The sequence below is a fragment of the Aquarana catesbeiana genome, linkage group LG01, assembly GCF_042186555.1.
Source record: "Aquarana catesbeiana isolate 2022-GZ linkage group LG01, ASM4218655v1, whole genome shotgun sequence".
Lineage (NCBI taxonomy): Eukaryota > Metazoa > Chordata > Amphibia > Anura > Ranidae > Aquarana > Aquarana catesbeiana.
This window is the reverse complement of record NC_133324.1, coordinates 880,200,307-880,226,769: the sequence shown is the minus strand read 5'-3', so window position 1 is coordinate 880,226,769 and position 26,463 is coordinate 880,200,307. Positions and strand designations below refer to the sequence as shown.

Genomic DNA, 26,463 nt, shown 5'->3' with positions numbered 1-26,463 from the left:
CCACTCTTTCTCTTTGTTCTCCTTTCTTTCCCTTTTATCCCTCTCTATCCTAATTTAGTTTTTTTTCCCCATCCCTCTCTAGCCATCTCTTCTTTCTCTTATTCTTTCTCTCCCTTTTTCTTTTGTTCCTCCCCCTCTTTTCCTCTCCCTTTCATGTATTCTCTATTTTTATTCTTTCTCTTACTCCTTGGTGGGGGGGTGGGGGGAATGGGATGAGTGGCAGTGGTGGCAGGGGAGTTGGGATAATTGGCAGTGCTGGCGGGGAGTTCCGATCAGCCAACTTCAGCCTTGATCAAGGTCATCTGCTGATCTGAGAGCTGTAGTGGGGACTTTTAATGGCAACTATAATCACAGGTAGTGTTACTCACTGTGTCTCCGGCTTTACTGTGTCTCCAACTTTGTAGTGTCTCATAGCAGTGACACCTATGCCGAAATCAGGAGATGGGGTCTCCTCCAGCCCCTCCCACTTCACATTCCTCACCAGTCAGCTGACCTCTAGTCTCTGCCCCCAAGCTATGCCGTGAACTGAATGGGCAGCTGCGAAGAGGCTGAGTGGGTGGCCGCGAAAAGGCTGGGACAGCAGTGCGGGCTTTAGGAATAGCCCAGGATTCGGTGACCCCTGGCAAATCATCATTCGTCCCCCGAGGGGATCCCGACCCCCAGGTTGAGAACCACTGCCCTAAAGGATCTCTCATGCAAAGTATTCTTTTTGGTAGCTATAAAATCTGCCAGACATGTTTTCTGAACTGGTGGCCCTTTCCTGTAAAGGCCCTTGCCCCATACTTCACAATGACAAAGTTGTCTTTTATCGAAGATCATCCTTTCTCCCAAAAGGTGATTGCAGCATTCTACCTGTATGTGGACAATGGGGTTAATTTACTAAAGGCAAATCACCGTGCACTGCAAGTGCACTTGGAAGTGCAGTCACTGTAGATCTAAGGGGAAGATCTGAAATGAGGGAAAACCCTGTTGATTTCTATCATCCAATCATGCGCAAGCAAAAATGCATTTTATTTACCTTGCATGACCCCCTCACATCTACAGCTACTGCACTTCCAAGTACACCTGTAGTGCACAGTGGATTTGCCTTTAGTAAATAAACCCTATTGTCCTTCCATTCTTTTGCCCTACTCCTAAGCATCCAAACAAAATCCCTCTACATTGCCTGAAAGTAGTCAGAGCTATTAGAATATACCAGCTACTGCTCCGATCAGACAGATGTATTCCATTTGACCTGTTCTTGAGAACCCTGCAAGAGACACCACCCTGCTGTAAAGTCTACCATTGTATGATGGATAAGAAATCTGATTGCAAGAGCATACCTTCTAAAAATGTTTTGTAGCAAACAAGAAACCTTGAGGACTCAAGGAGTGGGGTAGGGTTTAAGGGGATCCTCCCAGGGGGCATGTCCTCTAAAATTTTGCCAGTGTCCAGTCACCTGAAGGTACACGCCTATAACACATGGTGTAGGAATACCCTGCCTGTGCCCTTTACTCTCCTCCAAGATAAGGAGTTTACAAGCAAGCCAAATTTTTTTTTTTTCTTTATCCAAAAGTTTTATTCGTGCGAAAATAGGCATAAAGCCGCAATATCAATGCTGGTAAGACCATCTATGTTGTACATATTCAGTCGAAGGAATAGATTTGACAAGGTCTCTGCAATATGGCATACGCAGAATGAATGTATTGCATACACAATTGGCAAGTTATCGAATTGCTAAAGACATTAAATGAGAGATCGAATCATAGACTGTTTGCAGGAATAAGTGCAAAATATACCAAAGCCAGTATAATTGGAGTATAATGAACAGAAGTATTTTGGTACTTCACACAACTCCTTTCTATATATTTTATCTGTGTGTTAGCTGTATGCCTGGAATTACTGTATGCTTTAAAAACCACTTGCCGACTGCATACCTGGGAAAATACGTCACTTTTTTTTTTTTTTTTTTTACAATTTAATACCAGGGGTTTATGGCTGCAGCTAGATGCCATAACCCCAGTATTAAAATTTTCAGCAGCCGCTGCTCTTTCTGCTTAAAGTGATCTGAGTGGCTGATTAGCTGCTGGATCGCTTTTAGAAGCAACCACTTTCCAGTGATTCTCGGGCTTACCTGGCTCATTGTGAAACCCGGGAACTGATCCGGTGGTGGCTGGCCTTAGAGATGAGCAGAAGAAAGATGGCCTCTGCTCATCTCTATGTTCTCCACTGATGTAAACACTTGCCATTTTTTTGGAAAGCATTAGATCAATGTTTTTTTTTTTGTTTGTTTGTTTTAAATCTGGTGCTTTCCATTGTAGAGGAGAGATGAGGTCCTTTTGATTCAGATCTCTCCATACAGAAGACCTGTCATGCTTTATTGTTGTCAGAAGAGATGTTTACAGCAATAAAAATGATTTTAAAAAAATGAAAGGGACAGTGTAAAACTTGTAATACAATTTAAAAAAATGTTTTATTATTAAAGTGCCCCTGTGCTTGCACGCAGTGGCAAACACATACGTAGGTCACGACTACATATGTAAATGGTGATTGCACCACACGTGTGAGGTATCGCCGTGAACGTTGTAGTGAGAGTAATATTTCTAGCACTAGTCCTCCTCTAACTCTGGTAACCTGTAAACATTTTTAAATGGAGATTTTTAAGTACCGTAGTTTGGCACCTCTCCACAAGCGTGCACGTTTTTAAAGCATGACATGTTCGGTATCTATTTACTCGGCATAAAATTATCTTTCATATTTAACAAAAAATTGGATTTTTTTTTTTTTTTATTCTAAGTGTATTTTTTTCCCCAAAAAATGTTTGAAAAACCTCTGCGTGACTACCATGTGACAAACAATTGCAATGACTGCCATTTTATTCTCTAGGGCCTCTGCTTAAAAAAAAAATATATATATATATATGTATGTGTGTATGGGGGTTCTAAGTAATTTTCTAGCAAAAAATACTGATTTTTACTTGTAAACAAAGTGTCAGAATAGGCCTGGTCCTTATGTGGTTAAACATTGGTAGCTTGGTGGCCATGTCATCGGAAAACAATAATGAAGCTGGTGGTTCATCTCTCTGATGGCATTCTCCTGACATTCTTGTAACCTAAAACATTCCTGGCATGGAACAAGTTCTCTGTAAATGGCCAGTTTAATTGCTGCATGAGTTTGATTGATGGCAAGATGTAAACCCTGCATGTCTTGTGTTCCAGATTCTGTCGGCATTGCAGAAAGATAATCGTGATATGGAGAACAGAAGTCCCGCACTCAAGCGCTAAACATAATCTCAGGATGGAGAAGTGTTTTCAGAAATATGGTGGATTTTGTTTTCAATGGGAAGATAACAATTCCATTTCAGGACTGTATAATACACTGGAATTGGCCTTAATATGTTATTGGTTACCTGCATACTGAAGAGGCAGCTGAGCACTGGTTAATAAACTTGCAGGCTATCAACCAGCTAGGGACTAATCACTAGATTCTAGACAGCTGATAGGCAAGTATTGATTTGCAACGAGCATGACGGGTACATGCTGACCAACTATTTTCCAGAAAATGTATTCCGTGAGCTTTCTAAAAGGACCATGGCTGGCAAATATTGCCTTGAATCCATGAAGCCACACCTCAGCATTTATAGTCATGTAAATGGGTATGTGTGATTATTTTTCTCTTTTCTGCTGTAGAACAAATGGGCATAATAAGAATTTTGCACATGGACCATGACTTTTAGTAGGGCAGCTAATAAATTTAAAGGGTTAGGCCGCCAAAAGCTAATATTTCAGATTTGGATGGTGTCAATAGGCTCTGAACTCCCACTGGGACCTGGCATTCTGTCTCAGCCCACAAGTCATCTGATCTTTTTTTTCTTTATTTGACTTCATATGGAAAGTCTAAGAGAGACTGGATCTCCCTTGCTTAAATTTACAGTGCTTGTGGCAAAGACCAGAACATGGAACAGCAGGGACAGAAAACAAATGGGGTTAGCCTGCTGACATCCATGTTGGCTTTGGTTGTACTGACCTTATAAAGGAAAACTATAGCTGTTATTATGAGAAAGCATTTTCTATATGGGACGGTTTCATGATTACTTAGACCTACGGGAGAAGCAGTCATGTGAATGTCCCAGAGCGATATGGCACTTGTTGACATAAAAGAAAGTTAAGATATATACTTGGTCTCAAAGTAGCCAAGAAGTGGTAAATTAGGTCATCCATTATGGGAATAATTATTGGGTGAATGTCCGTAGGCAGGAACATCCATAGCCAAACACCAGCAACTGCTCCATTTCCACCTAATGCTAAAGGCTACTCAAAGCAGATGTTTTAGTTGCTGCTGGCATGTTGCATCATATGTTGGCTTCTTTTATCTCCCAGGAACTAAATTGATTATATTCTGCCATCAAAATTTCTGTTTCCACGTGACTGCGTTGAACATTCCAAAACCAAATAAAGTAAAAAATTGTATAATGTACAGTATATAATTAAATGGTTCCTGTTGCTTCTGAGGATTTACACCTTCATTCTGGACTTGTGGAACATAAGCTGCTATTTGGAAACTTCACTATTGAGGTTCTAGAACTATTCCTGGCTTATAGGAGGAATTTCACCTGCCTGGTGGAACTTGTTTAAGTTGGCATTTTGGTATGACTGTGGAATCCAGGAGAGGTAACTGCAGCCAACATGTGATTTCCCCTTGCGACTTTCTAGATTTGGATGGACTTAATCTTGGCTTAGAGATTCTCCACTTCTAGAAGGGGCCCAGCTTCCCTTGTTCCAGCAGAGAATGCTCGAGGCTGTAGTGTCTTTGCCATCTTGCTGCAAACGCTGTGTTGGCTTTCTCTTGGCAAGCTGGAAGGACTGAACTGTCCAAAGCGGTGTAACAGAAATCCCTGTGTGATAGGGGACTCCTCTGCTAGGAGTAAAGGAAAGTACCAGCAGTGCCAGTGCTCTGTAGAAATGTCTCCTCAATAAAGGTTATATTTAAATGTTAAATCTGCTAAATTTTCTCCTCGTTTAATATTTTATATGTGATAGGCCGATTAAAACCTGGGGGAAAAGCATTATTTGAAAAAAAAAAAAAATAGTTCTTTACTTTTTCTCGTAGAGCACTTACCAAAGATAAATGCATGTCTGTAATGTTAAACATTTAATTGATACAGTCATGGCAGCTGTGCTGGGTAAACTTGCTGTCTGAATAAATTGTGAATGTCCTTGTTGGGTTTAGTTTAAAATTGTCACTTTGGGGTTTATTATACTAAAGCTAGAGAGTGCAAAATTAGTCACACTTCTGCAGAGAAGCCAATCTGCTTCCAGGTTTTATTGCCAAAGCTTAATTGAACAAGCTGAAGTTAGAAGCTGATTGGTTTCTCTGCAGAAGTGTGACTAATTTTGCGCTCTCTAGCTTTAGTAAATCAACCCCTTTCTGTCTGTGGAGTAAAGAGGACCTCTGCCTCTTGAACCAACACATGGTACCATTACACTTAAATACCCTTCGGTCATAACTGTTTTGTCAGGTGATGAGGTCTCCAGGCAATGGAGATTTTCTAGATGATATTACTGCACACTGGAATTCTGACGACCTCAGTACATAGGGCATTATGGGTAATTTTTCCAGTTCAGTGTCTGCCTACACGAATGTACTAAATCCGGCACTACACTTTTGAAATCACAGCATTGGTTTTGAAAGTGGATTACTGTGGGGTACAGAAACTGAAGGCAGGACACATGTAAACATGGTAAGGCTATGGGCATGTAGGCACCTTTTTAACCTACCTTTCTTCTGGCATGACTTTGGCAAATGGCAAAAAGTTGGATCAGAAATGTAGTGCACCGTAAAATAACACCTACATAAACCGTTCTGCAAACAGAAAAATGTCTCATGCAATGTTAAGATGAATGAAGACAAGAGAAAGGTTAGAGAGGGCGCCTAATCTGATGCATTTCTTCCACTGGTTCTCCCTTGAGATGAGTGGGGACTATCCCGCTGCATAAAGTCTTATGCCGCGTACACACGGTCGGACTTTTCGTCTACAAAAGTCCGACAGCCTGTCCGACAGACTTCCTGCGGACTTTCGGCGGACTTGCAGCAGACTTTCTAACGAACGGACTTGCCTACACACGACCACACAAAAGTCCGACGGATTCGTACGTGATGACGTACACCGGACTAAAATAAGGAAGTTCATAGCCAGTAGCCAATAGCTGCCCTAGCATGGGTTTTTGTCCGTCGGACTAGCACACAGACGAGCGGATTTCGGGGTCCGTCGTAGTTACGACGTAAAGATTTGAAGCATGTTTCAAATCTAAAGTCCGTCGGATTTGAGGCTGAAAAAGTCTGCTGAAAGTCCGGAGAAGCCCACACACGATCGGATTACCAGCCAGCTTTAGTCCGTCGGCGTCCGTTGGACTTTTGTAGACGAAAAGTCCGACCGTGTGTACGCGGCATTAGATTTGTAGGTCATTAACCTCAAGGTTTCTCTTATTGTCAAAAACATGGGAAACCAGATTGGGTAAAGCATGGGCTGTATGTGCATAGATTTTAAAAAAGTATGCAGATTGTTTGGGATTTCATGGGATTGTTGGGTATCACTCAGGATGCTTTCACCCAAAAATGACCAGAATCTCAGGAAGGGGAAAGTTGTGTGTGATGGGAGAAACCAGCTTCTTCTTTTTTTTTTTTTTTTTTTTTTTTTTTTTTTTTTTTAGATCTCCTAACAACCAGTCAGTATATCCTTACCATTCAAAAATTGTAAAAAAAATCAGAAGGTAAATGTGATTGTTTCCCTTGTTCAACATTATCAAAGTCTTTCTACTGTCAGTACGGTTTTGTCCAGTGATTTTGAGCTGCATGTGTTGGCATCAACATCTGGAAAATATAACGTTTTCATTTGTCAGCTTTTGTGTATATCGAGCTGATCAAATGAAATGTTGGTTTAGCTGCTATGAATTACAGCACTTTTTGTCATTTTTAGTAAGTTGGGCTATAACCATGATCTGTGAGGATCTCTGATAACTAGCAGGTTATACAGGTCTGGTGGTTCCCTTTATGAACAAGTCTTGTCCTACTGATGAGAACACAAACTATTTAACTTTGTTCAAGTGAATGTAGTCTGTCATGAGATGTTTGTACTTTTGTGTTTGTCTTTACACTGGAAACAATCAGATGCAGTAAATGATTTTCTCCTTTAGAGCTCAAAAAGCAGGCATGGAAATGGGATGCCAGTAACTTATCTCCCTACTCCCACTGAACGCTCCCAAAATGCCAGGGCAGAAGGAGCCCACTGCACTGAATGCCTCAATACACGCAAGCACTTGGTGGGGAGTTTTCTTTGCACTATAAGGAATGGTCCCTGCAGTCCCTAGCAAGCATTTACGTAATAGCAGTTGCTCCTCTGCAGCAACTTTTCTTTTTTTGGATCCTTCTGCTAATGCTAGCCCTACATGGTTAGATTTATTTTGTTCAGCCCTTGGGCTGAAACAGCGGAAATCAATACATTCCTTCATCTATGCAGGTTTTAATCTCCACTGCAGGCCATTGTATTCAAGCGCCTGCCTGAATACCCGAACAGTGTCTGCAGCTGATAGGAGGCAGTCACTGTCTGACTGATTTAAGCCTGGTACACACCACTATTATTATTATTTTTTTTTTTCTCCTGGGTTGAATGTATAAAACCGTCAGCTGAGGTCGGAGCCACTGTACTAACAATCTGATGTTAGTGCAGCAAACTCCCCTGCTGAGCTATACCAGTCAGTGCTCTCAGCCGTTGCCTGAGCGTGTTGATTGAGAGCTGGTCGGCAGACCATTTTCGTTCATGAGCCTTTGACAGAAGCCGGCCTAATGGCCAGCTTGTGACGGACCGGCTGCCGTACACAGGGGCCGAATGTCGGCTAACATTCGACCCCTGTGCACTAGGCTTTAGTTCTCCACCTGGCTCATTCGATTTTTAAATCTCAAGCCAGGTGGTGCTAACGGCGCCACCCACTGCAATTCAACAGGAATCGGCTTGCGTTTGAACCACCTATGGTCAGCTTTTGAAAACTGCATAAAGTGGCATGAGAAATGAAAACTCAAGTATTTGCTGTTGACTATAATTTAATGACCAAAAAACTCATCCACCATTATGTTAATCTAAGCACTTTAAAAATATTTGGTTTTAATGAATACCATTGAGTGAAGGGCAATGTAATGTTGTAACTTTAAACAGCCAAAAGGAGATGAGCTTGTGTAGTGTGAGGCATGAAATTTGGTTGGTTTGGGTTAAACCACTGAAATTCCCTTTCTTTGTGTTCTTACTATACACCAATGGATAAATGCTGGAATATTGGTCACCTATGTCTAAATGTTTGATTAGCTTCACTTGTCACCAAACTTAATTATACATTTTCTAAGCCACAGAAGAGTCACGCTAGATCTTTCATTATCTTTAATGGTTTTAATGATGAAAATGTTGTGTGGTTTTTGTTTTGTTTGTTTGATCTTGATTTTGTTTGTTCTTGCTTTTGTTTGTTCTTGATTTTTTGTTCTTGATTTTGTTTGTTTTATCTTTGATGTTTGAAATTGTCCTGGAACCTAGATTTAGTATATTATATTCCAAAATCTCATCCTTGCTTCATGAAACAAAATGCAGGCATGCAGGGCAAAGAAAACGAGCGACACAACAGGGCAAGGAATACGCTCAAAAGAAGTCCAATACAGATGGTTTATTTAGAGGAGGAAAAAGGAGGGGGTCTTGTTTTTTCTTGTTGGGTCAGAGAGGCACTTTAAAGCATTTTTTTTTCTTCTTCTTTAGATATGACTTCAAAACAGTTTTACCCAAAGTTTTTTTTTTTTTTTTTTTTTTTGTTTTGGGGACACAAATGGGGAGACTCTGCATCATTGTTCCCAACTCCACCCAGCTGCTATAGGTATGAAAGAATTTCACTCTTGTAATATTCGTGGAGAATGTACTTGCAGGGAGATGTCACAATTGGGAGTTGCTGATAAATATAGCAAGCCACTGGAGGATGTAACTCATCTGCATCAGCCCATAAGCTTTAAACTCCATTCACATTTATACGACTCCACGTTTGGATGGGTGCAACTTTAATACGACTTTGGCTTTGAACAGTGATAGTGGACAATGGTTGCATTGTATGTTCAGGTACGACTTTCATACAACCAGCAGGCAGTGGATCAAAGCTTTATACTGACCGCTTTGCATGTTACATTTTTTGGTATGTTGAATGCCTGTGCTCCCCACCGCATGCTCTGGTTCCAGTCGCCAGCTGCTAGGTCACTAATCCGTACCAGGAGCCGAGGACACAGGTACCTGACAGTCCAAGAAGTGTTAGATGCTGAAGATTTCTAGCAGTCAATATAGCTCTGAAACAGAACATTCCATTTACCGCTGCTGGGACTGCAAACTAGTAGTATTCTCTTTAGGCTGGGTTCACACCTCCGACGGATGCGGCTGGCAGCAGGGGTCCGGGGAGTCCCTGTTCTCCTTTTCAGGGACGAATAGGGGCTGAATTTTTGCCTGAATTCAGCTGTAAAACGGAGCCAAAGACTCACAGGACTCCTGTGCAAGCAGTACAGCAACGTAGATAGGTGAACCGGCTCCATAGAGAGCCGGTCACAATCTCCTGTCATGCGAATTGGATGCTGAGAACCCACATCTAATTCGCATAGGTGTGAACCCAGCCTTAAACACTTTTTTTTTTATTTTTATCTTTTTTATGACCGGGTCACTTTAAGTATCTTTCTTGAGCAGTACTAATGTTGTCCTGTATTGACCGTCAAAGTTAGACAGTTAAAGGGTAATTCCAAAAAGTGATTAAACTTTCCACTCTTTAGTTAAAAAGGGTTTAATTGAAGTTTGATCTAATCCAGCTGGTTTATTAAAATCTTTATGAATCATATCCCTAGTATAGTGTGATTGTAGAAATCATTAATAGCACAAGCCTGTCCCTGTGACTCAGAACAGTAGCTGGCAGTGCTTATTCTCTCATCAAAGGTCCATACAGCTGGTCTGGTAGTCTGTAATTTGAATTTAGGAGAAATTCTTAGTCCTTTTTATTACATATTTTTTCCTTTTTAGATGGAGGGAGGCAGACATTGTTCCCTCTCATATAGCATGAAAAAGTCTCCTTTCTTTACAGCTTTGACAGGCATTGCTGGGCATTACAGCTGAGTTGCTGTAGTCCTAATTCTGACTTGTATGCCTATGGAGAATCTACCACATGGTACAGAAATGCAGTATTTCCTGCTCACTAATGGATTTTCCTTTGCAGTATATGCAAAATTCATGTGATAACAGTGGCTTGGCTGAAAAGTCTGACTTGTCAGTTCCGTACTAGTTGTGATCCCTAACTGTAAGGATCCGGGGAAGGTGCAGACCAGTTGGGCAGAATGGCTCTGTAATTGTGGACTGTATAAGAAGTTGCTTTTATGAATTGAGGGGGGAGGGACCAAAAATCTGAGTTACCACCCACCCACCCATCCAAGTTAGCTGTAAATGGCAGTAATGTTATATGCCCCAACCAACCACTCATTATTGAGCATTTAGCAGGTTAGACTAGAGCAGTATACACAAGTGATTCTGCACTCAAATAGTGAACCGTGAGATGTGTATAGTGTAGGAATCCTTCCTTGGTGCCTGCAACCTTGCTGCCCCCTCAGGACAAAGGGTATCCTTATAGACTGCAAAACAACAAGAGAAGGGCAAACAGACCTAGCGCATTACCACAATAATTTGCATTTTAACATAAAATAACAGTCATTATACTCACAAACGCAAGATATACGTACGCGTGTCTTAGCAAATGGAACCAATCCCCTCCAGAACTGCTGCATTCTACCAGTATGGTAAGAACAGGAGCCGTCTGTGGTCTGGCTGACGCGTTTCATGAGCAAACACTCTTCCTCAGAGCCAAGATAGTGTTATTTTATGTTGAAATAAAATGTACTGTGCTAATGCACTCAGTCGGTGCACCCCCTCTTGTTTTGTAGAATAGAGCAGTGAAAGATGTTGGATGGTTGGTCACCAGATGATACAGCAACGCTCTCTGCCTTTATTAAAGACCGAAACTACAGTGATTGTTGTCTGTCTAGCAATGATCTCTGACTGCAGTAGTGTAACACATACATCTTTCTTATATCATTTAACGCCAGTATATTTGTTTACAATTCTCAGATTTAGTATTTTGTCGTTTTTATAAAATTGATAATAATTTAAAAAAATAAATGACTCTTCTCTGTTTCGTCTGGTATGGAATGCCTTTCACTGTCACATGATGTTATATGTCGACAATAAAAGAAGCAAAAATTAAAAATTTCACCTAAAACCCATTTTATATGTAAATTTTTAACCTGTCTTTGAGACATGCTGTAAAAATTGTAAGTCCAATTTCACTATAGTTTGTTTTTTTTGGTTTTTTTTTTTTGGTTGTGTATATTTAGGAGGTAATTATATAGTTCTATTCTACTTTGTGTGTATATATGTATGTTATTTACTTGTGAATAGTGTCAGAGAGGAAGAAAACTAACAGCAATGCAATATTCCATTTTGCACAATTTGGGAGAATATATTAAGAAAGGTTCATCCTATGGCTAATGTGCTTTTGAATCATTTACAGTCTCTCTGGTTAGAATACCAAATTGTTGTTTAAAAACCGGTAAGGATCTTTAGTGTCCTACTCAATTCAGGGATCATGTAAAAAAAACTGCAGTGTGTGTGGTGTTATCAATGTTCTCATCAAAGCATTCAAAATCAACAACATTGATATAGTAACAAAGTCTATACTTACAGCTAAAAGAAGCAGACTGTCTGTGTGCTCATGCCAACCAATCCACTTCTAGTTTTCATGTTTCTAAAGAAGGTTAGAAGAGGATTGGATGTTCTGGACAATACTTGCAGTCACAGTCTCTAGGATGTAGAAGTCTTTATGGCATTATTGTTGATGGTCAAGATTTGTGCTCAAGAGGGTTTTTTCACATTCCTTTGCAAAACTCATCTCAGTCTTCATTCTGCACATGGCTCAAGAAAAAATGAACAGGATCATAACGATACAAAGGGCAATGATGATCCGCAACTGCAGAAATCAGATTTTGGTTTTTAGAGGTTACTGGATTGCATTTTTTTTTTTTCATCAAAAATGGCAGCAAATGATGGTAACCAATAAGAATTCCTCCTTTGCTGATCTGACTTGGGTAAACTGAAATCTTATTGGTTGTTTTGGGTAACTGTTCTACAACATTGTCCCTGCTCATTGCACTGCTTTACTGAGTAGGCTTCTAAGAATCCAAATAATCCTGTACTGTCATGAAATTCTGCTGAGCTGGTTCTATTTCATGGTATGTAACCATTAATGCTTCCTGGAAGTTTCATACGGCAAACTTGTAAAATTGTTGTACAGAGGCCGTCCTTGTTATGCAATTGTATGAGAAGCATAGCAACCAGATGCAATCATGTTTAAAGTGTACAGCTGTCTGTGTAGAATTGTTCAATTTGGGGAAGGTATTATAATAAAACTGAACTGTACTTTTTTGAAGTGTAAATATGGTTTTAGTAAATAAAATTTATGTAAAAGGTATTGATGTGTGTTTCATCCTAGTCTGCCTGTTTTATAAAAAGGATAGGTGCACTGTCAAACCATGGACCCTAGGACACCCTGCCCTCCAATAGCACTCAGGAAAATCGAGGACAGCTGGAAGCCGCACACTGGTGTAATGATGAATGCTTTTATTGGTAAAAAGCTAAATCATAAAGGAACACAAAACACTACAGCAGAAGCGTACAGAAACAGCTGACGCGTTTCACACTCATGAGTGCTTACTCATAGCATATCTCCACTGGTTTTTGCCTACCTGAGCGGTGGGACCCTTCTCTGCTTGGTCTCCAACAGCACTCGCCAAATACTTTCAAACCTGTGCCAAGCACCCTGACTAAGACTGCATAGCCAAAACATGTTCCACAGTCTTAGCCATGGATTTTTAACAAGGAAGGATTTTGACGTGTACAATCCAGCTCCGGTGTTTGCAGTATTTGAAAGTTTTACAAGGGTGAGAAGGAACCCAGCAGTAGAGCTGAAGCTCCATGGGCCATATTGGCTTATATAAAACAAAAAGGAGACAATAAGCCCTACTCCAATCCTCCTATCTCAGCGCTAAAGGATATTCGGTATATGTAGATGGAAGATAATAATGGTAATAAACCGCAGTGATTTAACCTGATGTCACCATATTCTGAGTCAGCATTGAGGACTGAAAATGGCGCTGCTTTGATGGGTTAATTGCTGTTTCATATAGTACATTCATTCATCCATATTCATATTGGCTTATAGATAAACCTGGTCTTCTTTTGTATAGGTTTGTGGTAATGATTACATACATTGTTGCTACAGCTTGCTATCAAGCTTATGAACATGGCTTTTGTTTGCACCTCAGATCTTCCCCATACAAATCATTCTCAATACAAATACAACTTGAAGCAGCTTGATGCAACTGAAATGCAGATCGGTGGAACTGAAAGTGCCAAAACATCTCAGAAGCACCACAGAGCATACAGCACGCCACTCCTTTTCTTAGCCTGAAGCTTGTTTACAAAAGCAGGTACTTTAGAAATATGAAAGTGCTTTTTTCAAGAGGCGCTGCAGCTCTTCAACTGACCCCAAAGGTTTGTGCAGTAGCGGGGTGTAGACCGGACTGCTGCCAGTCCTCAATGATTAAGCACGAACCAAAAGGAAGCCACAGGATCACTTCATACCAAATCTCTTATTTATTGGGAACCGCACCTACAGAGCCAAGAATAGGCAGAGGTACCAGACTTGTTTCAGGTGTAAACCACCCCTGACAAAGTGTGCCTTCACGATTAACTTGCTAAAGCCTTACTCTGGTCAATGGACAAAAAATACCTTTGTGTGGAGTGCTCTGGGGGAGAGGCCACCCTGTCCATGTTGACAGGTTGATCGCCAGGGAGACACCCCCCCCCCCCCCCCCAATTCTGTAGATTTTTGTGTTCTGATGGAGACCTGACCTAATATTTTTATATATGTTCATTACTTTACGGTGTGCCTCATTTTTCTAATGTACGCCAATGGTATTGCCTTATTTTGGGCTTTTTCTTTTACTTTACCCCAATTTCTTCCTGTATTTCTAAAAACCTAAAATAAAGCATTAAAAATATATAAATAAATATATATATATATATATATATCTATCCATCCCTCACTACAAGGGTTAAATACCCATTACATCTAGGCAGTAAAAGAAAAAGATCTAATATTTACCCATTCACCTTGCTCTGCCAGGCTTCCTTTTTGCTGTTTGACCATTCCCTCAGAGCCTCTTCTTCTCTAAAGCCTCGTACACACGGTTCGATTGTTGGCAGGGGATTGTCTGTTGACAGACTGTTGTCCTAAAATCTTACCGTTAATACGCTCCTTTTGACAATTGTCCAATTTTCCACCAACAAATGTTGGATGACAGGCTAGTAAATTTTCAGCAGACAACAGTTTGACGTTAGATTTTCGTATGGTCAGTGCACAAATCCATCACACAAAAGTCGAAAGTACAAACACGCATGCTCGGAATCAATGCTCACCAAACACAAAATTAGCAGAAGGGGTCCAAAGGGTGGCACTCAATAGCTGAAATTCCTCATAGTACGTCATTACGTTCGTGTTTGTGGCACGACAATTGTGTACCATTAGTATGCAAGACAAGATCCCGGCACACACCCCCTTTTGACAAAAATCAGATGCTCGGTTGGCCAATAATCGTACCATGTGTACGAGGCTTAAGACACTCTGGCAGGCAGTTGGACCAATAAGTCCTGCACTGTATGTGAGGATGGCGACAGCCTGCCTACAACCAGGAGCCTGGGAATGATGGCAGAGGCGAAAGCTTTCCAGGGTTTCTTTTTCTTTTATTTAATATTTTTAAAAATGCTGGAGTTCAGCTTTAAGTAGTAATACATTTTGATGGTACACTATAAGTGGGAAAAGCCCAATAATGATGAATAGGTAAACTAATTCAAATTTTTTTTTTGTTTCACATTGGACATTGGGGGTTATTTACGAAAGGCAAATCCACTTTGCACTACAAGTGCAAACTAAAAGTGCAAAGTGCACTTGAAATTGCACTGAAAGTGCACTTGGAAGTGCAGTCGCTGTAAATCTGAGCGGTAGATCTGAAATGAGGGGAAGCTCTGCTGATTTTATCATCCAATCATGTGCAAGATAAAATGCTGTTTTTTTTTTTTTTCCTTGCATGTCCTTCTCGGATCTACATTGACTGCACTTCCAAGTGCAATTTTAAATGCACTTTGCACTTGTAGTGCAAAGTGGATTTGCCTTTCGTAAATAACCCCCTTTGCGTAACAATTGTGTTCTACAAAAATTAACTGTTTTTTTTTTTTTTTTTACTAAGAGCCTGCAAAGCATTGCACCCATGATCAGCAATTCACGCATGCACGGCTCATACAACGTACGGGCAGGCAGTTACACTTGTGACTGGAAGACTCAATTAACTAAATAGAGCACTCAACAGCACCCTGGTACCCCCTTCTTGCTGTCAGGATCGGGGGTGGGGGGGCTCATGCATTGAACTTATCCTTTAAACTTATCTTTTAACCTATCTTTTAACCATGACCATCTCAGTTTTGGCCTAGACATTTTGAATAATCGGTGTACTATGGGGTTGATTTACTAAAGACAAGTACACTTGGAAGTGCAGTCGCTGTAGATCTGAGGGGAAGATCTGAAATGAGGGGAAGCTCTGCTGATTTTATCATCCAATCATGTGCAAGCTAAAATGCTGTTTTTTATTTTCCTTGCATGTCCCCCTCAGATCTACAGCATCTGCACTTCCAAGTGCATTTGCAGTGCAAAATGGATTTGCCTTTAGTAAATAACCCCCTATGTCTCTCTGTGGACTACCCAGAGTCCCCCATTAGCTGCTAAGCAGCAAAATATTAAAGGAATTTGGAGGAGGCGGAGAGCAATAGAAGGTACTTTAAGTTAAGAATACATACTTCAATGAAAAATGTTTTCTTTTTTAAACCAAAGTTTAGTACAGTGGTTGTTCACTTATGAGCTCAATGGGGACTCTGATGCGGCCCCTGACATGACCAAAAGGCTGCACATATACTGTTCATTATATGTAATGGTTGAGAGAACCATCAGAATCAAAGGCCTGGTTCGCACCTATGCATTTTGCAGATTTGCACTACTGTCACTTAACGTACCTTCTATTGCTCCTCACCTCCTCCAAATTCCTTTGATTTTGCTGCTAATCTGCAGCTAATTGGGAACTCTGGGCAGGCCAGAGAGAGAGACTCAGTACACAGATTATTCAGAGTGCCTAGGCCAAAACAGAGATGGCCATGGTTAAAGGATAAGTTCACCTTTTGTAACATGTTACACCATATTCAGGATTTCCTATGGAACACGTTCTGTAGTGCACAATGCAAAGAGCACTAAAAATTCATAGGTGTGAATCCGGCCTAACAGGAAATGGGGGTCAGAGTGAGGACAGGATACATTGTTGGCTAAAGATATGCTGCAGAAGACAAAAGGAAACTGGGAACATGATACATGAGGCTTGTAGAGATCAATGCTATTACCCTAATCAATGTTCTCACTACAGACTGCTGAGATCCAAAGGCCAAACATACCAAAGGGCTGCATGAGCTTAGTGTCACTTTAACTTCTTTCTCCACCCTACAATTATCCCACATGGGTAAAGCACAGGTTCACTTTAAACTTCAGCCTGGAAGTGTTTAATAGAAATCTTAAAGTGATTGTAAAGCCTAGACGACTTTTTTTTTTACCTTAATCACTTAAGGACCACCAGCCGTTGTTATACGTCGCTACTTTGACGTTAAATACCATAGTTATGGCAGCAGCTAGTCGTCTCAGCGGTGGATTCGCTACGAGATCACTTTTATCAGAGCGGGAGATGCCCCCCCCCCCCGCTGCGCTCCAGTCATCTCCGTCGCTTACCGGAGCCGTCGGTAGTGGCCGAAGACAATTGCGTCCTTTCCCCTCACTGCCTGGATGATGAGTGAGTGAAAGATGGCCCTAGCTCGGCTCCATAGCATTGGAGGGCGGAAGCAACGTCCAACTTCACTTCCGCCCAATGCTCTAAAAAGGAGTATTTTGTTTCTTTTTTGATCATTGTATTTTAGTGTAAATATGAGATCTGGGGTCAAAAAGACCCCAGATCTCATATTTAAGAGGTCCTGTCATGCTTTCTTTCTATTACAAGGGATGTTTACATTCCTTGTAAAAGAAATCAAAGTGACCTAAACATTTTTTTTTTAAAAGGACAGAGTCAAAATAAATAATAATAAAAAAAAAAAAACTTTTAAAGCGCCCCGTCCCACCGAGCTCGTGCGAAGTAAACGCATACGGAAGTTGCGCCCACATATGAAAACGGTGTTCAAACCACACGTGAGGTATCGACGCGATCGTTAGAGCGAGAGCAATAATTCTAGCACTAGACCTCCTCTGTAACTCTAAACATGTAACCTGTGGAAACTTTTAAACGTCGCCTGTGAAGATTTTTAAGGGTAAAAGTTTGTCACCATTCCACGAGCATGCGCAACTTTGAAGCGTGACATGTTTGGTATCAATGTACTCTGCGTAACATTATCTTTCACAATATAAGTCAAGAAAGTGTATTTGTAAGACTGCGGCGCAAATATGACAAAGTATTGCAATGACTGCCATTTTATTCTCTAGGGTGTTAGAACCCCCAAACATATTATATATATATATATATATATAAAAATTTTATAAGTAACTTTCTAGCAAAAAAAAATGATTTTAATTTGTAAACACAGAGTCTGAAAATAGGCCTGGTCCTTAAGTAGTTAATGCATTCCTTGTATTAAGGTAAAAAATGTTTAGGTGTCAGCATCGCCCCCTCAGTCCCCCCTTTTACTTACTTGAGACCTCATTCGATCCAGGGCCGTGCGTGTCTGCAGGTCCTCTCTCCCCCTCACTTCCGGGTCTCGGTGGCTTTGCTGGGGCACTTGGAGCCATTGGCTCCCAGTGCTGTCAATTAAAGTCAGTGGCAGGGCCGAGGCCCGCTGTCTGTCACTGGACGCAGCGGGGCTCTGGTGCGAGCACAGACGAGTGCCCCCATGGGAAGCGGTTTCCTATGGGGGCACTGGACAGAGGGGCGGGGCCAGGAGCACCAACGGAGGACATGAGTAGAGGAGGTTTGCGCCTGTTCTGTGGAATTCCATTGCACAGAGCAGGTAAGTATAGATATTGATTGTGTGTGTGTGTGTGTATATGTATGTGTGTGTATATGTATGTGTGTGTGTGTGTATATATATATATATATATATATATATATATAATTTTTTTTTTTTTTTTTTAATTTTACTTTTTACAATCACTTTAAAGTGATACTAAAGTCTTGTTTGTTATTTTGTCATACCTGTGCAGTGGATTTGCCCAGATCGGGTCCCTCTTCGGCTTGTCTGGCTCCTCCCTCCTTTTGAGCACCCCCACAGCAAGCAGCTGTGGCCCCGCCCCCTTTCTCATTTCATTGGCTGACTGACTTTGATTGACACCAGTAAGACAAAAACAATTTCATAGCTCAACTCAACAACCAGTCTGCTGACCAACCAAATTACCTTTCTAACCATCTGTTAAAAGCAGGGGTTTAGTTAGCACACATTTGCGAACGCATGTGAAAGCTGAAAGGCCTCGTCACGGCACCCTGTGTTGCTTGCAGTCCTAACACTACAAATGTATAAGTGTCTCCACAGTGGAAGCACATGCATGGAATGGATAGATGTGGGGCAGGTGAGCCTGGAGGCAGCCCAGGCCCCCTTCAAGGAACAGGAGCACACTGGACACCCAGTAAGGAGCGCAATGGCAGCGAAGGTGCCCAGTGTGTCCCTGGACCATATATACGAACAGTAACAAAAAACTGGCCACTTCCCCCACCTATAACTGGCCTTCACAGTAAGGAGCACATGGAGGGCCATATACATGTAAGACAAAAACAATTCCATAGCTCAACTCACCAACCAGTCTGCTGACCAACCCAATTACCTGTCTAACCGTCTGATAAAAGCAGGGGTTTAGTTAGCACACATTTGCAAAAGCATGTGAAAGCTGCAAGGCCTCGTCATGGCACCCTGTGTTGCTTGCAGTCCTAACACTACAAATGTATAAGTGTCTCCACAGTGGAAGCACATGCATGGAATGGATAGATGTGGGGCAGGTGAGCCCAGAGACACCAGCCGGAGTCAATGGCTCCATGCTCCTGTCTCAGCCAATGAGGAGGGGAGTCCCGGGCAGCTAAGACACTCCTACAGCATCGCTGGATAGAGGGATCTCAGGTAAGTATCAGTGGCGGTTGGTGCTCCATTTTTTTGGGGGGTGAAAAAAAATAAACCTCCCCCCATTCAGTTGGTCAGTTCCTCCCATCTAGGTTGTGGGCAGCTTCAGCTCCTTCCTGCATCTCCTCCTCCTTGGCGGCTTCACTCTGCGTCCAGAGCATATTGTGCCACTGTTCAGATCTTCAGTGGTCCTGGGATATCGGGACATGATATGTAACCAAAGCAAAAGGATCCGGACACTTCATGTTTGCTTTACACCTACTAGCTTTTGCGCCTGTACTGGTTCCTAAAAACACCACTTAAATGCCTTGCTGAAACGCTACACTATGGTAGAGTTTCAGGACTACATAGAAACCCAACACCATGCTGTCTCCACCAAACACGGTGAGGCAACAAGCACAAGCAAAATAGGTAATGGATGGAATGTCAAAAAGAAAATCCCCCACTCCTCCCAACAGGCAGGTAACGAGTTGGTGAAGAAAATACCAAGATTTAATGGGCTCTTAAATCATATTTAATGGTACTGTCTCATTTTTCCAGTCCTGTTGGTGAAACGCAGGCTAGATGGCAACACTATACACCACTGAAACGTAGGTAGCAGGGACTGTGCTAAGTCCCAGAGAGGGACTCTCTAGCTCCCTTGTTACCTCCTGTCATGCTCGCCTTCAGGACTTCTCCAGAGCTTCTCCCATCCTCTGGAACTCCCTGCCCCGGTATATTCGATCATCCCCTAACCTGTCCACCTTTAGGAGATCCCTGAAAACTCACTTATTCAGGGAAGCCTATCCCACACCCACCTAACAATTGTCCCTGAGCCACCCCCATCAAATCATTACCTGCATCTATTACCTTTTGTACCACCACTCCCTCCCTTTAGAATGTAAGCTCTATGAGCAGGGCCCTCCTGTCCCTTCTGTACTGAACTGTACTGTAATTGTGCTGTCCCCCCTCTACATTGTAAAGTGCTGCGTAAACTGTTGGCACTATATGAATCGCTGGTAATAATAAAACATCTGACCCAACCCCAAATGTCAGATGTCAGAGCCTGAACTGGACAGAGAGGTTCTGGGATTTGAGATCAGGTCAGATTGGGGATTATTTACCAAAACTGGAGAGTGCAAAATCTGGTGCAGCTCTGCAAAGAAACCAATCAGCGTCCAGATTTTAGGCTGGGTTCACACTATTGTGAATTGGATGCAGGGAATTTGCATGTCAGGAGACTGTGAGCGGCTCTCAATGGAGCCGGTTCACACATCTCAGGTGCGGCTCCGGAGTGAATTGCACAGTTTATGTGAATCCAATCCATAAAATTATATAATTCTTTATTATGCTAATGTTAATTCAACAGTAATTTTCAATATTTTTAAATCTGCAGCTTTCATAAAAATAATAGCTGGTGATCCTGTCTGCATGCTTGAATTCCAGTGATGGCTGCATGGCATTTCTCAGGATCATCTTCCTGACGGTGACAACATTGAACCATTCCTCCATAATGTGTGTTGAAATGGACGTGTGAAAGTGGCAACCCTGGAAACATGGGCAGAGCGTTGTCACCCTACAGCAGAAAATGCCTGCACACTTTCATAATGTTTTTGTGTCCCAAAGTAGAACTCCAAACTACCTTTTTTTTTTTTTTTGTTGTGGACAGAGTATGGAAAATCCCAACTCAATGTCCCTGACAGAGGCTCTAACATCTCCATACTATCCAACTCTATAAAAAAGGATATAGGTACAGTATAGAAAAGGCATATATATAATGTGTATGTGTGTATATATATATTTTCCCAATAATACAGATATCATTTCTATTATAATTACACATGTACCCTATGTATATATGCCTATTCAGAAGCTCTACCTGAGATTCCAGTACATGTTGACTTCACGAAAGGCCATAAGATGACATGTAGGACAGTTCTCAGTTATTCTGAATGTTGGAAATGACAGACCAGTGCAATTTAGCTTTTACGTCTCCTTGTATTTAGAATACTCCGTTCAAGGCCATGTCTCATTTTTGAATGGTGTATTGATCTTAAAGTAGTAGTAAACTGTACACTTTTTTTTTTTACAAAGTGGTATTGAACCCAGAACAAAAAAATATAATATAGTGCAGCTTACCAAACAGATGTGATGGCTGCATTCGTTTTCACTTTGTACAGATATAGAGAAGACTGCAGATAAACAGGTATAGCTTACGTAGGAGGATTTGTTTCATCTCTGTGTATAAACTGAGGTCAGTCACTTCACTGGGTATATGTAAGTGTTTACAACCCACTTTAAGTATATCTCACTTGCATACATGCACAGACACCATACTAAGGCCGGTTTAGACAGGAGCCATTAAACCTACCAGCATGGTAAACCCGGAGGAAACCCACACAGGGAGAACATCTAAACTCCATGCAGATAGTATCCTGGCCAGTACACTACCTGCATGGAGTCTGCATGTTCTCCTTGTACTTATGTTGGTCTTCTCCCACACTCCAAACACAGGTTTGTAGGTAATTGGGCCCATAATGTGTGTATGTGAGATAGGGACCTTAGATTGTAAGCTCCTTGAGGGCAGGGATTGATGTAAACGTAAAATATGTAAAGCACTGAGTAAATTGTCGACACTACTGACAATACCTGTCATAAATAAATAAAAGTAGTGATGATACTCAGCTACACCTCTCCTCTAATCCATACCACAATATAAACCTCTGGCACACTCCGACATGTCCACTCCATCAATCTTCAATACACAGCGAGATATAAATGGTAACCAAGCTTATGCCTGCCTCCTTGTTTTGTCCTTTGTTACCTCCTGAACCTCTCCATTTCCTCCTCACTTCCATTAGTCTGGCTCCGATGTATAAGATGTCAGAGATGGCAAAGTTGGAATTTATTGAGTGACGTCTGCATGCTGCCGCTGTGCTGGTACAGCAGCCCTATGGCTTTTCCCTCTGTGACCTTGCTGCTCTTCTGTCTGGGCTCCCTCTTCCACTGGTGCAATGGGGGACCCATTTAGATGCTCCTAGACTAGACAAACCTCTGAGGGCTTCACAGAACAGCTGTATTTATACTGAGATTAAATTACACACAGATGGTCTCTTTTTACTAATTACAGTAAAACCTTGGATTGCGAGCATAATTTGTTCCGGGAACATGCTTGTAATCCAAAGCACTTGTATATCAAAGCGAATTTCACCATTAGAAATAGTGGAAACTCAGATGATTCATTCTACAGCCATTTATTCATAGGTCCTTCATTTATGGTCCATACAAAAATATTATAGCAATGTGAGTTTGTGTAACCATAAAATGTCCATCCACAAACGGAAGTCTCCACAAGGGGATTAGAAGCAAAATCCAGCAGGAGCTACAGAGTATAAAAGAGAAGAGAGGCGCCTCTAAGTGTAGCAATATGGTTACATTTAATGAAGGTACAACATTTAGCAACTCACATGGTTGATGATTAAAAGAGGCACATCTAAGTATGCAGACATCCGGGGTAAAGCTGTCCACATAGACCGTCCTCCGCACCGCCGGCTCTCACCGCTGTCAGTCTGCAATCCTGACCAGGAAGACTACCCTGCAGTAGAGCGATCTGAAAGGGAGGCTTGAAGCGCTTGTGGAGCACAGAGTGGAAGGGATGACATTGATGGCGGTGCGGAGAACGGTCTATGCGGACAGCTTTACCCCGGATGCCTGCATACTTAGATGTGCCTGTTTCAATCATCAACCATGTGAGTTGCTAAATGTTGTACCTTCATTAAATGTAATCATATTGCTACACTTAGAGGCACCTCTCTTCTCTTTTATACTTAGTTGTGACATGACACTACTTGTATATCAAGACATCGCTCATTTATCAAGTCACAATTTGCTTAAAATTTTTGCTTGTCTTGCAAAACGCTCTCAAACCAAGGTTTTACTGTAACTGGCTTCTGAAGGCAATTGGTTCCACTACATTTATCATTTTCCTTCCACTTCACAATTGTTTGCCACTTTGTGTTGGTCTATCACATAAAATCCCAATAAAATACATTTACATTTTTTGGTTGTAACATGACAAAATGTGGAAAATTTCAGGGGGTTATGAATACTTTTTTAAGGCACTGTATGCGATTTCTTTACCTGACAACAGATTTTGTTTAGTCAGTCTTGTTATTTTCATCCTCCTACCACACTGCACAGCCAGGAACCTCTGATCTGCTCACTGGCCTACAAATCTTCATGATGACCACCTCTGTGCAATGAGTGGGGAGTTGACTCAGAATAATCTTTCTGGCTGTGCATTATATCAGGCATGTGAATCACAAAAACTATTTAACAAGCTGAACATTTTAAAATAAAGTCCTAATTATAGGTACATGTTTATAAAAAAAAAAAAAAAAAAATCACATAATGCAATATATATATAATTTTTTAATTACGCAATTAACTGCATGGAAAGTCAAGTTACAGTTTTTGAATAATGTTTTGTTACACACATATGGGATTATCCAATAAATTGTGTATGTGGAGATGGGCTTTAGTAAAGGATCCCAATGACGCTTGTTTGCTGTAGATCAGGGGTCTCCAAACCTTCAAAACAAAGGGCCAGTTCAGATATTAGGGGGGCCGGACTGTGACCAGTGGGAGTAAACAATGCCATAGGCTTGGCATCCAGTGGGAGTAAAAAAAATACATTGTTGGTGTCAGTGGGAGGAATAGTGTCCCATCATTGGTGTCAGCGGGAGGAATAGTTCCCCATTGTTGGTGTCAGTGAGAGGAATAGTGCCCCATTGTTGGTGTCACTGGGAGAAATAGTGCCATATCATTGGTGTCAGTGGGAGGAATAGTGTCCCATCATTGGTGTCAGCGGGAGGAATAGTGCCCCATTGTTGGTGTCAGCGGGAGGAATAGTGTCCCATCATTGGTGTCAGCGGGAGGAATAGTGCCCCATTGTTGGTATCACTGGGAGAAATAGTGCCATATCATTGGTGTCAGTGGGAGAAATAGTGCCACATCATTGGTGTCAGTGAGAGGAATTGGGCACGTCTTTGGTGTCAGTGAAGGAAAGGTGCCTTGTATCAAGGGAAGGAATAGTGCCCAAGGGCCATATAAAGGCAAGCTAAGGACCACATCTGGCCCTCAGGCCCCAGTTTGGAGACCCCTGCTTACTGCATTATACGAATTCTTCCTCACCTTCTCCACTGGAAGCCTTTTTTATTAAAGATTTAAAACTAAAATCTAATGAAAAAAATATTTTTGGGGAGGGGATACAGCACCAATCCCATCATTTACCTCTAGTGAAGTTCATCCTATGTCCTGCTGGCTGCTGCTAACTTTACAAATCCTCTCTTCAGTGAAGTGGAATACTTTCAGTGCTGCAGGAGTCAAGAGCAGTAGCTGTAAAGGTGAAGGGTCCATGTCATTTACCCTCCACTCGTTCATTCACAAAACTTTTTGTATTATTTTCTAAGAATACAGGATGTTCTACGAATAGATGAAGGGAGAGGGGGTGGATGAATGACAGGATCTCTCTTCATCTGTTAACAGAACCTTGAATTCTGGGAAAATAATGCAAGGAGTTTTATGAATGGATGAGGGAAAATGAAGGAGAGGTGGACAAGGGGGGCCCATAACTCTCACATCTGCAGCTCTTTATCCATGCAGCGCTTGAGGTATAGAGCTGTAAGTAGGATCTGGCTTCTATGAACAAAAGTGTTTTGAAGTGCATCTAAACCAAAAATTTGACATATCACAGTTTACTAGACTTTGGTGTTGTGGCTGCATTCATTTTCTTTTTTTCATGCTTCTTTTGATTTTTTTCCTCTGCTGACAATCCTTCAAATTACACACTTCCTGTCCTTGGGTGGCTACATCACTCTTCCACTGTATCTATGGAGGGAGCCATGGTTATTAGCCTAGGCTGCTCTCCTGATACGGATTACAAACATGTCTGTATCTCTTTATCTTCATTACACGGGAGGCCAAAGCAGTTGGTGGTTTATAGAAGACAGCTAGGAAGTGACAAGGACACCGCATTTTCGGCAAGATCAACGTGTATTCTTTGTATTTGCTAAAAATGTTCTCTGCTTAAAAAAAAGAAAACTAAGTCAGCCAGCACATTTAGGATGGGTTCACACTAGCGCGATGCGGGAACCAGTGTGAGTCCAGTGTTGGTTCCCGCATTGCATACAACTCGCAGGCAGTTCACACTGCCCTATGCAAACCGCTGCGGGTGTCAATAGAAAGTTAATCATAGATCGGTTCACATATCGCAGTGTGAACTGTCAAATGGTGCAGGAATCAGATCGCATGGGTGTGAACACCCAAGTGATTCAATTCCAGTGCGGACCAAAAAAAAGGGTCCTGCATCATTTTGATACGAATGCTATGCTAATTCAGCCATACAATATGTATGGCTGAAATCGCATCACACGGACATCGCATGTGATCTGCACAGCAGTGCGTTGCGAATCACATGCAATGTCTAATGATACACCAGTGTGAACCCGGCCTCAGGGGCTGTGGGGTTGATTTACTAAAACTGGAGAGTGAAAAATCTGGTGCAGCGCTGCATAGAAACCAATCAGGTGCCAGGTTTTTTGTCAAACCTTAATTGAACAAGCTGACGATAGAAGCTGATTGGTTTCTATGCAGAGCTTCACCAGATTTTGTACTTTCCAGTTTTAGTAAATCAACCCCAGTGCTGGAAACACTGAGGCTGGATTCACACCTAGGCATTTTTAGTGCTTTTTGCAGATTTTCACTACCGTCCATTTAACATGGTTTCCTATGCAACACGTTCTGTAGTGCAAATCTGCAAAATGCAAAAAGCACTAAAAATGCATAGGTGTGAATCCAGCCTTAGGCCGGGTTCACACTGATGTGGCGGCGGATCACAGCAGGGGGTCTGGTGCGTCCCTGTACACCAATTCAGGTGCAAATCAGGTCTGAGTTTTTGCCTAAATTCGAACTTGAAACAGAGCCAAAAATGCACAGGACTCTTTTCCGGTGCAGACTGCGGCCGCCCTGGAGATGTGTAAACCGGCTCCGCTGAGAGCCGGTCACAGTCTCCTGTCATGCGAATTGGATGCATGGAAACCCACATCCAATTCACATAAGTGTGAACCCAGCCTAAAAGTATAACTAAAGGCAAAAGTTTT

At 41.7% G+C, this 26,463-nt stretch overlaps 2 protein-coding genes across 2 annotated transcripts in view; one reads left to right on the top strand and one right to left on the bottom strand.

Moving 5' to 3' along the window:
• Positions 1 to 5,684, top strand: part of TBC1D14 (TBC1 domain family member 14) — a gene marked incomplete at its 5' end in the record, with an annotated part of 46,501 nt that extends 40,817 nt beyond the window's left edge. The window contains 1 exon segment of the mRNA XM_073610582.1: positions 3,198 to 5,684. Within this exon segment, the coding sequence (XP_073466683.1) occupies positions 3,198 to 3,263 (66 nt within the window).
• The window catches only part of LOC141117680 (TBC1 domain family member 14-like), a 234,523-nt gene that overhangs the window by 116,705 nt on the left and 91,355 nt on the right, over positions 1 to 26,463 (bottom strand). The window lies entirely within an intron of this gene.